General features: G+C 55.1%; 1 protein-coding gene across 1 annotated transcript in view; it reads right to left on the bottom strand.

Moving 5' to 3' along the window:
• The window catches only part of LPCAT1 (lysophosphatidylcholine acyltransferase 1), a 41,129-nt gene that overhangs the window by 7,824 nt on the left and 16,864 nt on the right, over nucleotides 1–16,441 (bottom strand). Inside the window, exons 2-8 of the mRNA XM_028516567.2 lie at nucleotides 15,723–15,865; nucleotides 7,534–7,748; nucleotides 5,866–5,978; nucleotides 4,474–4,534; nucleotides 4,107–4,165; nucleotides 1,993–2,027; nucleotides 754–808 (exon numbers count right to left, since the gene is read on the bottom strand). Coding sequence (XP_028372368.1) covers nucleotides 754–808; nucleotides 1,993–2,027; nucleotides 4,107–4,165; nucleotides 4,474–4,534; nucleotides 5,866–5,978; nucleotides 7,534–7,748; nucleotides 15,723–15,865 — 681 coding nt within the window. The remainder of the gene's footprint in view (nucleotides 1–753; nucleotides 809–1,992; nucleotides 2,028–4,106; nucleotides 4,166–4,473; nucleotides 4,535–5,865; nucleotides 5,979–7,533; nucleotides 7,749–15,722; nucleotides 15,866–16,441) is intronic.

Raw genomic sequence — 16,441 nt, 5'->3', positions numbered from 1 at the left:
TAAGTATTTAAGTTGCCTATAACTCATTTCTAATGTTCGGGTATAGGAGTAGCCTGTTAATTCCTTTTTGAGAAAATAAACTCTATTCCTCATTCGCTCAGATAACATTTACAGGCCAAACAAATGTAAGTTCATTTGTTTCGGCTGACAGGATGGGTGCTGCGACTCTGTCTGAGACACTCAACGGGGTGCAAACTGAAAGGCAGGCCACACGGTCTGACACGTGTCAGAGAGAGGAGGACAGCGTGACACATTTAGCAGTATGGATTCAGCAGTACTAGTGTCAGGTAAAATTAAAATGTTATTCATTGCACATGTGTCAATTCTATATGCCCCCAAGCTGTACTAAGCATAATAAAAGAATGATGGGTTTAGCTTCCTTGTAGATTTTAAACATCGTATCTGAATGTGTTCAAAACCATCGAAGAGACACAAGCTGACTGATGCCAAATTACGGGGAAGCACCTCTGAGGAGCCAGTGAGAAAGGAGAAGAGTTCAAAGAGACAGATGATATAACATTGTATCTATACAGATATCAGTACAACATTATATCTACACAGACCCCAACACAACACAATGTAATACTGTGTCTATGCAGATGCCTACATAACATTGTGTCTATACAGACAACATCACACTGTATAGCATTATGTTTGTACAGACCCTAATATAATACTAAATCTATAAAAGACCTCGACACAATGTATCTATAACCCCAACATAACATTGTGTAACACTATATCTATACAAACCTCAATTTCAATTCGATTGTGAAGCTGACACAGGGTGAGCCACAGGATTTCCAACCTTAAAAACAAGTAGATTTATAGCATTGGTTAAAAAAATTCCATTGAGTTAAATTACTTCCAAATCTGGAGCAAAACTCCAGACCCCTTGCCCTGCAGAGGGCAGCACTGGACAGTTAATTCTCCTTCAGATGGGTGCTGAGCCTTCCCAGCCTAAATCCGAACCTTGAAACACAGCAGTGAGAGACAAGGCTACTTTTGTTAAATAGCAGTCAGTCTTCCCTCTTCTTCTTATATACACCTGCCTCTGCAACTTCAGTTTGCAGTGCAAGCCACTACTTCCCAAGCTTGTCTTCCAGCTCAGGAGCCTCGTTCACCTGTCCTGGCCCTGGAGCTCTCCTGGCAGCGCAGACTGGACAGGCCCTAAGCCATGCCATCCCCATGCATAGCTCTCAGCGTTCCTGAGTTCCTCAGAACAAGCATCACCAGACTTTTCCTTGCAGGGGTGGCGATGTGGAGCCATCCAGATTCTTGTCCCTGGGCCTTCGCTCACTAGCCCCTTGATACACAGTCCCCCTCTTAACTCTTACACACTCCACTTCTGCCTCATCACTGACAGCTCCAAGCCCAGTCCACCAGGCCCCAAGGGAGCCCCTTCCCAACCCTTCTCCCAGCTTCTCCCTCGCTTCTCACCACCCATCATCCACATCCCAGACTCAGAAATGCGAAGACCACCACTCAAGACACACCGCCCCTCATGGTGCCTCCCCAGAGTCCCAGTCCAAACACCTTGGCAAGGCCTGGGGGCCCTGGGAGGGCTCCGGCCTGGCCTCAGCACCCTCCCTTCCATTTCAAAACACCAGCTCAAACAGCAGTAGCCTGGGGGCCCAATGTGCCTGGAACCCCTGTGCCCTTCACCCCATAGCTGAGCAAGAGGAGGGCAGCCACCTGGAGGTCTGCTGCCTTTTCCCGGGAGAGGATGGTAATCGCTGAGCTGACAGACACAGGGCAGGGAGAGAAGAGTTCTCATGATTGTTTTGTCAGTGGGGCTGACGGCACTTAATTTGAGTCCTGGAAGCCAGGTGTGAAGGTGGCCTGAGTTTCACATTTAGTTTTCACAGTGGGCTACATCTAACTGCTATCGAACAGCAGCAGGTCCTGTATTCAGGTATCACATTTGCTAAAAGCAACTGGGGCGCTTCTGGGCAGAACAGGACAAACAAGACAGCACAACGTCTGACTTACGCTCCGGGGCCTTGCCATGTCCACGTGATGGTGTCCTGGGGGCAAGAAACGAGCGGGTGAAGCGGGGCTAGGAGTCAGACCCCAGGAATTCCTGTGGGGGCCACACGGGCTCCTCCCTCCGCAGACACGCCCGCCCCCGTCCCGGCCCTCATCCTGGCCTTCCACTGACCCCAGCAATGCTGGTCTCCCCATCTTTCCAAGTCCACTCTGTGGCAAAGGAGAAGGCGCGTACTCACCCACCTCCAGGTCCCCAGACCTCCCCCCAGATACACTCACCTCTCTTCCCACAGGTCCGAGGTCACCACTTCCAACCCCCACCTAAGACCCAGCACCAGCTCTCCTTTCCTGCCCTTCCCCTCTCAAGGTGTCCCTGGCAACTCCAGTCTGCAACGAGCAGCCCACTGTGTCTGTCTGCTCTCCGGAGTGCGCACGCAGGCCTGGTAAGCAGGGCCTACGACACCTGCCTGCCCGCCACCACCACCCAGCCACAGTCCATCCCAGCACCTCCCCCCCTGTACCCCAACTCCTGTGGGTCAGCCCCAGGCTTGGGAAGCGGTAGAGCAAGCCGCTGCAGGGCTGTGCCTCCTGCCCCCCCAGGCCAGCCCAGGGCCCCATGGGGGCATTTCAGACCCTCTCCATCCTCAGCCTCAGCAGCCGCACCGGGCAACCAGGTGGGGACACTGGATGACAGGTGCCTGTTTCTACCCTGACACTGGTCACCCACGTGAGCTTTTGCCTTCCACAGTCCTGACGCCCCCTGCCCACCATCTCAGAGGCCCTGCAAACCCATGGCACGGGCTTCCTGTCCCCCATGCCGCCCCCTCGGCATGGCTCTTGTGCTCAGACCTGCTGGCAGCAGGGCTGCTCCTTCGGGGACACAGCTGAGCACGTGGCGTGGTCCCACAGCCCAGGGCAAAGCAGATGCCACGCTCCCCTGACTCCTGAGCTGAATGCAGCTGGAACCCAGGAAGGAACCCTGCTTAGAATACACCCATGGAACAAACTTAAAGAATGGAAAATCTAGAATTCTACACACTGATGTCAGAGTCTCGAGAAGAGAGTGAATAAATATACCTCTTCAGTTTCAGCTGTGCCGTGAGAATAACTTTATCTGTCCGTTTGCTTGGCAACCAGTTCCAGCTGACATTTATCTATCTACTGGCTGCTCGGAGAGCCTCGACTGCGCCCACCCACCCCTCTAGGGGTAGGGTCCAGTGTGCAGGCCTTGGACCCTAAGGGCCCGGCCCAGAAGCCTCTTGTGTCCACAGATGTCGTGTGTAGTTCTGCCACCATCTACACTGGGGATGCCAGAGCCCACCGTGCCCTGACCTTTGCGTTCCCCCTTTGCTGTCATAAAGACACACTGCAGTGGAGAGAAAGCTCCGTGCCATGAGCAGATGCACCTCACTTGTCCCCGCTGGGGAACCACACCGGTGCCTCCAGCGCCCAGAGGGCCCGGGCCAGGGGTGCGTGTGGGCCTCTCTTGGCTGCAAGAGGCTTTTGGCTCACGGAGGCAGGAAGGAGGGCACCCACCAGACGGGGTTCCAGCACAAGGGAGACACAGCCACAGGGCCCCCGAGAGGAAGGGAAGGAGTGGCTGCTTCTCAGACGTGGACACAGGCCCATGGGGCCTCGGCCGGAACCTGCTCTCAGGACTCGGGCAGGCTCTGCCCTTGGGCTGGGGGTCCCTCAAGAAAGCTCTGAAGCCAAAACACCCCTTCTGTCTCTTAAACAAAAAAAACCTCTACGCCCATCCAAGGCAAGATAAAAGCACACAAACCACCAAGTCACCTAAACCCTGTCTCCCTCGTTGTCTCAGCCTTCCAGAACTTAAGCATCCTTTAACACGGTCCTGGGGGGTGCACCGGGCAGTGAGAGCTGCTGACAACGGGGGGCGGGGGGAGGCCAAGCTTCACATGCAATGTCAGGGCTGACCCCATGAGAAGAGAAGAGGACCACCTCTTCCCGACCCGTGGAGGCAGGACTCCGTGCAGAATAGTGGGGAATGTTCTGGAATACTGGGGTGAATCAGATTTCTGGTGTGACCAAACACCTCCCAGTTCTCACTCCCAGGCCGTTCACCTTAACGTGACTCCTCAGGAGAACAGACTCACCAGCTGATTTGGGTACCGCAGAACCACAGGCTGGACGGGGACTCCCGGGATGAAGGCACCTGCGGGAGAAAGGGACAAGGGGACACCACCTCACTGCCTGCACGTTGCACGCTGGCCTCGGGGTAAGACGGGACTCCCGCCAGGCCTCCCTGGCCAGCTGCGGCCCAGCGCCTGCGAGGCTCCCTCCGCATCTGTGCTGGCGGAAAATACTTGGAGCATGCCAGGGTCGTGGCCCTGGGGGCGGAAGCAGACGGGAGCGCCTGCAGGCTGAGCTGTGCTTTGGTGGGACAGCTGAGAGGCCTGGTGGGAGCGAGGGTCTTCCCTGCTTTCTCGAAAAGAAAACAACGTAATTAAGAAAACTACATACCAGGTTTGAAGGTAATTAGGCAGGTCCTGTTGGTACAAGTTCCCTCTGGAAAAATCATTATCTTGAAATAAAAAAAAAAAAAAAGAGTTCAGCAATAAAGAGACATAATTCAGAGTTCACAGGCACCAATTTTCACAATCTAATTCACTACTGCTGACATAATTTAGATACTTTAATCATTTTCAGTCAAACAAGTTGCAATGCATTATGGAAGCTTACGCTGATTTCCCCTCTCACTAGGGGATTTATTAAAACCTGGATGCAATGCAAACAGACAGCAGCACGCGCCTGCTCAGACCAGGGGCCTGCAGATGGGTAGCCACGGTCCCCGCCCCCAGCCCACCAGGACCAGGCACAGCCGCACAGAGTGAATGTGAGTGGGGAGCAGGCGTCCCACAGGCAAAGCAGGACATGGGCACACAGATGACAGCCCTCGGCTCAAAAACTTGGGGCTCGGGACGGCCCTGGGGAATGAGGGGTGCTGGCCCAGGAAGTGAAACACGAACAGGATCTGCTGTTAAGCAGCACCTTCCCCACTGGACTTCCCGTCACTGACTTGTACTGACTTCCAGCAAAGGAATGTGAACTCCCCCCGCTGCTGACAAATAGAGCCCAGGTGGGTGCTTTCAATTCGGGCTCCTGAGGAGGAGACCATCTCCAGGGGGCACTTGAGCCAGCACGAGTCCGACCCAGCCACGCCCAAGGGTCCGGCAAGCAAGCTGAAGGAGGAACGGGAATGCCCTGGACATGCAGGGGTGGCACCCAGGGAACCACTCCAAGGCGCTGCCCTTGGGCACAGGTGCCGAGAGCCAGGCCCCCCCCACCACCTCAGTGTTTCCTGAGAAGCCAGGACCCAGAGTCCCGTGGGATTTCCAGCTTCTCCACGTCGGCTCGATTGAAAAGAAGAAAAGTGCAGCAGGGGTCAAACCCACCCCCAGCTGCCACCAGCCGAGGCCAGCGCCTCCTGGCCTGGGGCAGGAGGCGGACACACGACAGGCAGCGCGGCCCGGGCTGCCCAGGAGCAGCTCGGGCTTCTTTTCCGCAGGCCCCGCACCCCTCAGACACCAGGCCACGCCGACCTCAGGCAGGTTAGCAGCTCTTTCTGACTCCGAACTCATAAAAAGGTTTGTTGCTAATAAAGATTGATGATCGGGGGAACATGAGATGCAGATCTGAATGGTTTCTCCTTATTTCTTTAAATTTTAAAATTTCAGAACCAAAAGTACCTATGTAGCAGATTCTTAGATTTGCACACTCATCACAACTAAAGGAAACTAAACACACCCAGCCCCCAGGGAAGGCAACTTCTGGCCCTTTCCTTTCTTCCCCATCCCATCCCCCAATCTTTAAGTTTAGTCTTTTGGAATAAGCCCACTTGGATGTGAGTGTTACCTGCGGCCACTTGCCCTTCGACTGCGCCCGTCTCCTGATCTCCTCCACAGTCCTCCTGCGGGAGTCCTGGTCTGACCGGGACACGAAGACCGGCCGGATGTACTTTATCAGAGCTGCAAGAGAGGGCGAGGCGTCACGTCGGGGTGTACTGCCTCCGCCCCAGCAGGCTGGACGACAGGCGGGACCCCCTGTGTCCCAAGGGCTGCACTACAGGCTGGGCGAGGATCCGCGCCCGACCCCACGGCGTGGACTCCTGACTGCTGGAAGCCAGCGAGAAAGTGGGGGAGGGGTGACAAAACTGCTCCCTGCCACCCACGGGAGGGTCCTCTCCAGTCCAGATCAGACCCTGAGCTTGAATGTCCAGCCTCCAGAGCTGTGAGTAATGAACACCTGTTGTTTAAGAGCTGCCCTGTTGTGACCCTTTGTGACCACAGCCTGGAGAGATGCCACCTGGCCCACACTCAATCAAGTCGACATTGGCAGTGCCTATTTTGCTAACAGCAGCAATGCACTGGACCTTTCCTCCAAATGTCCGTCTTATCAAAATGAAATCTACCCAGCAGTCTCCAATACAACTGTCAGATGAGCCCTAATGTTGTCAGGTGCCCCGTGGGAACTCAGAGCAGGTGGATGAGCAGGGGCCAGTGGATGCCCCTGTTCCCGCATCCGTCCGGTTGCCCCAGCATCGCCTGCCTCTGCCTTGACCAGCCCTGCTCCGGAACCCAAGGGACGTTTAAGGGCAGAGAGGCTGGTGGGCGAGGACGAGAGCAGAGGCAGGGCTGGGGTGGGGCGGCTGGAGAAAGACCCAGACAGCTGAGAACCTGGCACAGGCTGGCCAGCCCTCCCAGGGGCACCATGGACAGCGCTCCGGCTGGCCTGGGCTGGGCCAGGCTGGGCGTGTTTTCACCTGGGACGTGAGCAGACCACGTCCAGGGCCCTGGGTTACTTACAGTTCCCACAGTGACGGTAACTGTGCTCAGTGGTGACCCCCAAAAGGCATGTCCACGTCCTAACCCCCAGAACATTGTAAAGAAAGGGTCTTTGCAGATGTGATTAGGTGAGGATCCTGAAGGGAGATCTCCCTGGATTATCCAATGGCGAGTGTCTTTATAAGACACGCAGAGACACAGACGCAGGGAGGGGCCGTGGGGCAATGGAGACAGAGGCTGGAGTGACTCAGCCGCAAGCCCAGGGACGCCTGGAGCCCGAGGAGCTGGGAGAGGCAAGGAGGACCCTCCCCGTCCTGGCGTCCCCTAGGGAGCTCAGCCCTGAGACACCTCAGGATGAGGAGGCTTCTGGCTCCAGAGCGAGGGCACACATTTCTGTTGTTTTAAGCCACCAGTCCTGGTAATCTGTCATGCAGCCCGAGGACGCTCACACGCCTGGGTTTATGGCACAGTAACTAGGGCACTGGGCTGCAGCTATGGGGCTGTTCCTAGACTCCTTTCTGTACGGAGTCCTCTGTGATGGAACTTGAAGAAGTATTTCAGTGAGTTATATTTGAGGGCAATAGTGTGCTAGTAAAAAATAAAAAGCACAACAATTGCTATTACAGAGGAGATCTCAAAGAAGGAAAAAAAAAACAAAAAACAGGGACACAAGACCCAGTGCCTGTTCCACGTGGGAGTGACCGGCACTGAGCAGCGGGTGGGGAGGGGTCTTACTCACTTCCCCATATGGGAATGTCTCTGCTCTCCGCCTTCATCACAATGGAGGACATGGTCATGGTGACGGGAATGGCGTCGAAGTAGGAGGAGTGGGGTGCCAGGGTGAGGATGGCCGCCTCGGTGGGCAAGGCCTGCTGCCCCTTCACGGCCACCCAGTGGAAGCCGCCGAAGAACCACATGGTACGCATGATGGCCTTGAGCAGGAAGTCCACGACCCTGCAACAGAATGGGCAAGTCAAAGGAGGCCAGGCAGCGGGTCCCGGCCCCGCCCACCTTGTTAGGCACACGCCAATCACAAGGGGCCAGTCACACGGAGACCAGCCCTGGGGTCTCAGTGCTGACCTTGCTTACTTATCGGGGCCAACTCATATTTGCAACAACTGTTAATGTCCTTAAAAGGGGGACAAGGTACTGTTCCCTTTATTTAAATGTGCAGTGGGAGGTCTTCTTCATTCATTTGTTCAGGAATTCAGGAAAATTGAGGGCCAGCTCTCCTGCATCACTCAGAAACTTTAAAATAACATATGACCCAGGAATATACAACAGGGGCCAAATTATAGAACTGATACCTTCAAGGTCAGAAAGATATCTACTAGCATTCTAAGTATGTAAATACATTTGAAGTGATAAATCACTAGAACACCTAATGTATGTATTAAACTATGACCCAGAGCTGAGGTTAGCAGCAAAGGCCTGCGTATAAGCTCCCCAATCTTATCTCCCATAGGTTGTCTGAGGGTCCCAGAATCAGATGTCGTATTATTAAAACAAACATTTTCTGGATGTAACTAGATAAATAATAAAAGTGGAAGATAAAATAAAAACCAGCCTAGATCAACTGAATTTATTTCCTATTTATTTTTTTAATATACAAGGATTTTGGCATTTAAGTCTGTGCATTCCCTTGCGTGGTAACCTCTGGCAATGAGCAATGAGATCACTATTCAATGTGTCACTGAAGCCGCACATCAGCAAGTGTCCCGGCAAGTGTGTCCCGGGGCTGCACGCGCGCCAGCTGCCGGGGTGAGGGAGTCAGCTTCACAAGGAGCCACATCTCACCCGACGGCTGGGTCACCTGGGTGGTCAAACTGGGCAAAGTCACTGTGGAAACACCAGAGCCTCAAGCCCCACTGGACTGACCTCCCAAGAGGCTTGAAAACCCTCAAGAAAATTCCAGAAGATGAGACCTGACTGCTCCGAGCAGTCGCCGGTTGCCAGAAGAGCACGGGACCCTCAGAAGCCGCTGGGAATACCTCTGTCTGTGGTGAGCAGTGACGGAGGCTGCACACGGGGATGCCAGGGACCGAGAGCGAAGCTTCACCGCCCGAGCCAGTGGGGCTGTGCAGGGGAACACTTGGAACTGTTTGCCCCACCGCACGTGTGAAGTGCACACTATTGTTCACGGCAGCCACGAGCACAGACACGAAAGCTGACCGACGCCCAGTGACGCATGAGGAGGAAGAGACAGGGCTGTGGAGGAAGCTGCCGTGGGAACAGGACCTGTCCTGGGAAGGCAGGTTTGGAGGCAGAAGGAAGAGGAGAGCTGTGTTTAAAAAGTGGAGATCAAATCTCAATCTTTCTATGAAGGACACCCCCCCCCACCTCAGATCAAAGCTCAAACAGCCCACATGAAAATATGGGGGGGGGGTGTGACCTGACAATTCTCCGAAGGTCTTAGAGGAATTCCGTCCCCACTCAAGTGCAGAAGGCTGCGTGGATGCTGGTCTCGGGGCACAGCCCCCTCACTGCTCGACGCTGGGGCCCAGCGCCACTCACACTAAGGCTCAGCCCGCGGTGACGGGCCCAAGGTGCCCCAGCTTTTCCAGGGGAACATGAGTCAGGACACAGATCTACCCACACAAGGGCAGGGACCTCCACCTTCTACCCCACCCTCCACCCTCCATCCATCACACATGGGGACAGCTTAGAATCTGAGATCCGGGCAGACCCAGCCATGTGACAGGGGACAGACTCTGAGCCAAAGAGATCCACAGCGCTGGCTCGGAAGGGGGAGGGGGTGAAAAACTCACTCTGTCATCAGTGCTGTTACAGAAGGTCAAGAATGAGGCCCTCTGAAAAGTGCAGGGAACACGAAAACACTCTTGAAAATCGATGGTCTTGCTGCAGAAATGACCAACTCATGAGAAAGTCTGGAGAACACAGAGCAGGGAATCTCCCAGAACGAGCAGAAAAAAGGCGGGAAGCGGCACAGACCACAGGCAAGAGGAGCAGAGTTTCTCTGAGCTGAATGAAGACATACGTCTTCACACCCTGTCAAGGTGCTGAGCAGAAGGAATGTGTTAAAAAGTCTCACACTTAGAAATTTCCTTCAAGACTCGTTGAAGTGACAAAGGACAAAAAGACTCCCAGACCTCCCAGTGGGGAACACAGGCATCCCAGCATCAGCGCTGCAGGAGGCACAGGCAGCAGACCCACATCTGCAGAGCTCTGAGGACGTAAGATTTGGAACCTTTCAAAAAAAATGTTTAAAGATTTTATTTATTTTTAGACAGAGAGGAAGGGGGGAATAAAGAGAGGGAGAGAAACATCAACGTGTGGTTGCCTCCTGTGTGCCCACAATTGAGGCCCTGGCCTGCAACTTAGGCACGTGCCCTGACTGGGAATCGAACAGGTGATCCTTTGGTTTGTGGGCTGGTGCTCAATCCACTGAGCCACACCAGCCAGGGAAGGTTTGGAACCTCTAATTCTATTCCCAAACTATCCATCAATTGGGCAGGGAGAGGGAGATCACAGATATTAGCAGACACGGAACATGTCCCAGTTCTCCTTGTATGTCCTCCTTCTAAGAAAAGAACCCGACACACCAGAAAGTCTTGGACAAAAAAACAACAAGAAAAAGCAACAGCACCAAGCCCAGGAAACAGCAGGCGGTGCCCAAGAGGGCGGCAGACAGGAGCTGAGTGACACATGCTAGGAGGAGAGCAGGGTCCCAGCAGCAGTGGTGAGCATGAGGTCTACACTCAGGGCTCACTGTGCTTTTGTTAAGAGGCAAAACAAAAGGTCAAACTCCTGCAAAATAAAAAAAAAAAGTTCAAGGAAGGAAAGTTCAAACACAAAGCCAGCTAGTGTGCACATAACCTGGACAATCACAGGGTGTGGGAAAGGAACGCCCACCACCAAGACCATGACGGGCGCCTGTACTAACTCACCACAAGGTGGCACTGCAATGTGAGATGGTGCACCTAGCTGCATCCACCATGCAGCTGGGGGTCTGTCCTCAACAGACCAAGTAACAGGTCTTTCCTTGGGGTCACAGTGCCTACAGGAGACAAACTAGGGAGCAGAAACTGCAGAGTGGGACCTGTAAGGGTGGGCCGCAGAGTTGCCTTCTACCACCCGCTCTCCCTCACTACTCCCTCCATTCATGCAACATCTACTGAGCACCCACTCTCTGCCAGGCATGAGGGCACACCAGGGAACCCAGGCAGAAAGCCCTGCCCGCCTGCGGTTCACTCTCTAGGGTGGGAAGTGAGTTTTTAAAAAAATTAGTGAATCATGGAGTAAATCAGAATGAGGTATTGTCCGTGAAACAACACAAATGAAAGGAAAGTAAAGTCAGGAGGGTCAGGAACAGCAGAGGGAAAACACCTGAGCACAGACATACAGTAATGAGCTAACCCTGCACGTATCTGGGTGAAGCACATCAAAGGGAGAGAACAGCCTGTGCAAAGGTCCTGGGGCGGGAGTGCATGAGAGCGCTGAAAAGACAGGAGTGTGGCGGAGGAGAGGGAGGGAGGAGAAGGGAGACGGCGGGAGGGATGACAGATCACAAGAGCCTTGCAGGTGCTGACGGGAAGGAGAGTTTTACTCTGGGGTTCTGGGACACAGAGCTCCTGCAGGGCTGAGGCAGAGGTGAGCCACGCTCTGACTCCATTTGTAGAGGAGCCTTGACTGCTGTGTTGACACGGAGAAGCAGGAGAGCAGCTGACAGGCTACACTGGCACTTGGGCCAGAGACAGTGGGACCAAGTGGAGGGTCAAGTGCAGTCTGGAGGTGGAACCACCACATTTCCCAGTGGTGGGAAAGACATGTGTGAAAGAGGGAAGGTCCCAGTAACTCCTGGGCCTGGCCTGGCCACGGACAATATGAAGTTCCACGGATGGAGGTGAGGCTGTGGCTGGAACAGGTGGGGAGATGGAAGCCTGGAAGCACTGTTTGGGCCATTGAATTGGAGGCCACCAACATACAGGTAAGCTCTCAGGTGGGCTGAGGAGAGGTCTGGGACGGAGGAAGGAGCCTGGGAGTCACTGGCCTGTGGAGAGTTGCAGACCTCCTGACCTAGAGGAGCTCACCAGGAGGGCACAGGGACTCACTGCAGCCGAGGTCGGGGAGAGGTGGACGCAGCCAGCAGGACATGACGGGCCCACATCAGGGAAAGGGCCACAGAGGTGAGGGGATGACTGGACACTGAAGAGACAGTGTGTCCGGATGGAGGGAGTGTCCTGACACTGAGCCCTGGGGTTGACTGCTGGGGTGTTGGTCCCTAAATACGCAGGCATGTGAGGAATGGAGCAAGAGCCCAGTCCACCTGGATCTTAAGGTCCACATGGTCTTATAGACTACTGGTCTGCATATTTCAAATGGTTTTGCTATAAAGGGGAGCACCTGGACCATGGGAGAGGGGACAGCTGGCCTGTGCATTGATGAGACCACCCCAGGGAGTAAAGCATTGGCAGTTGAGGATGAAGAGCATAAGTCTTAGGCCACGTCCTGGAGCCGCAAGGAGCTTCAAGCTCAATGCTGGGCCTGGCTGGCTGTGGCAGGGACGGTCCCTCGGCAGCAGGCATGGTGGCCGCGCTGGGCTGCACATGTGGGGGCTGCTGGGCCTCTCTGGGGCAATCCTAAGCTGAGACCCTGGGGTGGAGGAGGCTTCCAGGAGAGCAGAGGAAAAGTAAAAGTAAGTTCAAGTCCAGGCTCCAGCCTCCAGTGGACACACGGCACCGGGAGTTGTCATGAAGATGGACTCGGACCTGAGAGCAGAGTGCCCACATGAAGCACTCAGGACTGAATCATGTCCCCCAGACTCCTATGCTGAAGCTTTAATCCCCAGTATAACTGTGTTTGGAAATAAGGTTAAACGTAGTCATAGGGAGGGGCTCTACTCTGACAGGACCAGTGTCCTTGTAAGAGGAGAAAGCGAGATCAGAGCACTCAGTCCTGTGAGGACCCAGCGAGAAGGGGGCACCTGCAGCCAGGAAGAGGCCCTCCCTGGGGACCCGGCCAGGCCGGCCCCCTGGCCTCTGACTTCTGGAATCCAGTCGAAGTGTCCGTTGTTCAGTCTCCCAGCTGGTGGCTCTAGGTGAAGGCGGCCTGAGAGGACTAAGACACGCTCCTTCCCCACAAGCATCCAAAGGGTCGGCACCGAGACCGACCATCGCCATGGGTCTGACTGGCCTGGCCTGGCTCTGGTGTCAGTCTGCTGGTCGGGTTTTGCAAGATGATGCTACAGTTTTCACAATACTGTGTGTTTGAAAAGTAACTTAGAGTGCCTTTTGCAAAAGTGTGTCCTTCCTTCTTCATTAAGAAGCCTAAGATTTTTATTTCAGGAACTTCTGGATGACACTAACTCACATTCAGAAAAATGCTCCCTGATCTAACGTCGGTCTGCTCAGAAGCGAAAAGCTGTGCGCAGCAGGAAGGGACCCTCCTCCCCCGCCGACTGCACACTGATGCTCTGTGTTGTGTGCACGGGCACAAGTGCATATGCTCTGAACCCCATCACTTTAAAGCCCGTTTCCTCTTGACTCCCCTGGTCCCACACTTGGCCCCTCTGTCACTGTGTCTCCCTCTGAGGAGTTCCGTGTGTGGTGTTCGCTCTCCCCTGGGCACCACCAGGGCCTGGCATTAGCGAGTTTCCCGTAATACTGCTGCACGGAGACCCTGAGGGCTGTGCTGCAGGAATTCAACGCGGGGCAACGTGTGCACCCTGAGCACCTGTACACATGTGTGCATACCCACAAAACACACATGCACACACAAGTGCACACACGTGTGTACACACCCACACACTTGTAGTGTGTGAACACACATGTACACGCGTCCACACATGCACACACACATGCACACAAATATGCATGCGCACACACACACACACACACACACACAGAATGACACACAGTCTCTGTGGACCTATATGCCCAGAGTGCTCGTGAAGCTGAAGACACCCTGTGCCTCCTTGTGTGGGCTCTCCACACGCAGGGGGCGTACACACGAGGCATCTGTGAGGCAGGGCTATGGACCCTGTTTGCTGCGGCCCACTCATCTGCCAATGAGGCCAAATGAGTTATTCACAGACAGGAAAGGCTTCCTGGAGCCGGTCTAAGGAATGGAAACCAGACCAGAGGCGTCTGTTTGGAAAAGACAGAATCTGCAGCGGGAGGGGAGGGTGGAGCCAGAGGGAGCACTGCCTAAGGACAGAGCAGAGGAAACAAGAACTTACACAGAAAGTGCCAGGAAGTGTGATTTTCCTGCCATTACTAAAATCCCAAACTTTTAATCAGATCACTTGTAATATGTCAAAAACTACAAAATCTCTGCTTTCTAGCTACGGTTCTCAACCTTCCAAAATGGAAGTCCTGATTCCTATTTGGTCTAGACTTATTTTGCTCCATTATGTATTTGATACTAAATATATATTTTACAGTAATAGCATTAAAAAAAAACACTACTTGCAAAAAACGTGATCTTCCAAGGGAAACTAAAAAGCCCGAAAGGAGAACCGTGCAGGCTCAGCAGTGCCGCCCCAGCGCCGCAGGGGCCTCGGGGGCACCAGGCCCCGCAGCATGCGCTCACTCACTCCCTCTCCCCCCCCCACCCCGCCCCCTGCCCCACTCCACCACTCACTTACCCACCCACTCACTCTTTCACTTGGGAACTGCCGTCCAGCACACCCAGGCCACGCACCACGCTTGGGACAGAGTGGGAAGATGGCCACAGCCCGCCTTCAGACCTCCCAGGGAGGGAGGGAGACTGTGGACCATTTGAAGCCGAGAATGGTCTAAGAAATGAACTACCATGAGGACGGGTGCATGAAGACCCCGTGTGAAGGGTCCCCTGGACACCTGAACTGTCCCTAGGCCAGGCCACAGCACGCTCAACAACAGCTCAGCACACCCTCGGACCTTGGCCCCGCGTGTAACTGCTATCTGACCACGTGGTGTCAGGAGAACCCACACTCAGGACAGGGGCCAGTTCCCACACCCTCCCCTGGGCCTCAGTGCGCCTGCGGCTCCGACACGTTCCAGAGAACAGAGGATGAGCTTGCCCACTCAACCTGTACTGGCTGGGTGGCACGTGCATGAAGCTCTGTGGGCCGGGTGGCCTCTGTCACCACTGCCCGGGTGTGCATGACTGCAGCCTGGACAGCACATAAACGAGTGGGCGTGGCTGTGTCCCAATAAACCTTTATTTACAAAAAATGAGCCACAGCCAGACTGGGCCTGTGGGTCCTTTGGTGGACTCCGTCCACTGAGCTAACAATGCGTCTACTTCTGAGCAAACCATTCAAGGCTCCTTATGACTAACTGCAGATGCCAAGACATGGAAGGGTTGTCAGTACTTGAGTCCTCAACAGAAATAATGTCTTTTAAGACACTAGAGATACCAAAATCCCCAGGCTGTTCTGACACAGCAGCTTTAGGCACTTAAATCAACGGGAAAACACAGTGACTGATTTAACTTTTTGAGGTCCACGCTGGGTCTTCGGCTGACACGTGTTCACATGTCCACCTCCAGAGCACCGGGGTTTCTAGTATTCACAACACACAGACAAGGAGGCACCCAGGTCTCCAAAGCAAGGAGGAGCACTCGCCCCTGCAGACACCGGACCGGGGGCGGCAGGTGGGACACACGCCAGCTGGCACGTGGGGGCCTGGGAAACACGGAAAACGAGGGGTCTCTGTGCTCAAGACGTGGAAATAGCAGTCATGCGGCTCAGTAGGCCTGGTCAGAAGCTGGAGACCTTGGCAGGGGTGTGGCGGGGAGGGAGCTGCCGGCCTCAAAGGACGACTCCACCGGGGCAGCAGTGTCCCCGCTGGGAGAGCACAGCCCTGGCGCTCACTGCCTCGGGGAGGGGAGGACGGACTGGGCCGCACTGGGGGTCGGGAGCTGTAACGAGGAAGAAACGGCCCTGTGACCCCCCACATCGGAGCATCACGGGCGAGGACTTACTTCCGCCACAGGGCCAGGGGCTGCTCCGGGTCCCTCTCTGCGGGTCCCAGGGAAGCGACGAGCGCGAAGGGCCAGGCGAGCAGCATCATGAAGGCAGCGAGCAGCAGCCGGATGGGGAAGAGCGTCAGCGTCATGACTGCGATCTGGGGAGACAGACTGGGGTCATTCCAGGAGCACAGCCACCCGGGACCCCCTCCTCTGACTCCTCCTGTGGAAGCGGCCCAGGAGCTGGGGCTGCCCCTGCCCCTGCCCCGGCCAGGGTGCGGCTCTCTCACAAGTGGCTGGGGGAGGGGAGCAGCGGCCCCCCTCCCCATTCTATCCTCAAGTCACCCCCAAGAGTCAGCTGAGGAGTGGGATGGCGCTCTCTCTCCTGGAGTCAAAGCCCTCTGGCCCGATGCCCATGCCCTCAGGCAGCCCCGAAGCTGGGCCTTATGTGACATGAGAATACTTTTGTGGCACTGAGCTGGCATCTGTGAAGTGGCAAGATGGCAGGTACGGGGCTGGCAAGACTGGACTGCGAGGAGGACCAGAGAATCTGGGTGGCTTTCCAGCCCAAGGGAGCCCAGCAGAGAACGTGCCACCATGAGTCTCGCTGGGGGACAGTGGAAGGCAGGTGGGGGCTCCATGGAGAAGGGCAGGCCCCACAGGTGAGGGGACAGTGCCAACACTCGGTGGGAGAGAGGGACACACGGGTTCGGCAGAGTGGTCCGGTTGGGGAG

This window comes from Phyllostomus discolor, chromosome 3 (assembly GCF_004126475.2).
Source record: "Phyllostomus discolor isolate MPI-MPIP mPhyDis1 chromosome 3, mPhyDis1.pri.v3, whole genome shotgun sequence".
In the NCBI taxonomy this organism is placed as follows: Eukaryota; Metazoa; Chordata; class Mammalia; order Chiroptera; family Phyllostomidae; genus Phyllostomus; species Phyllostomus discolor.
Note: the sequence above shows the minus strand (reverse complement) of the source record. Positions and strands in the feature narration are given on the sequence as shown.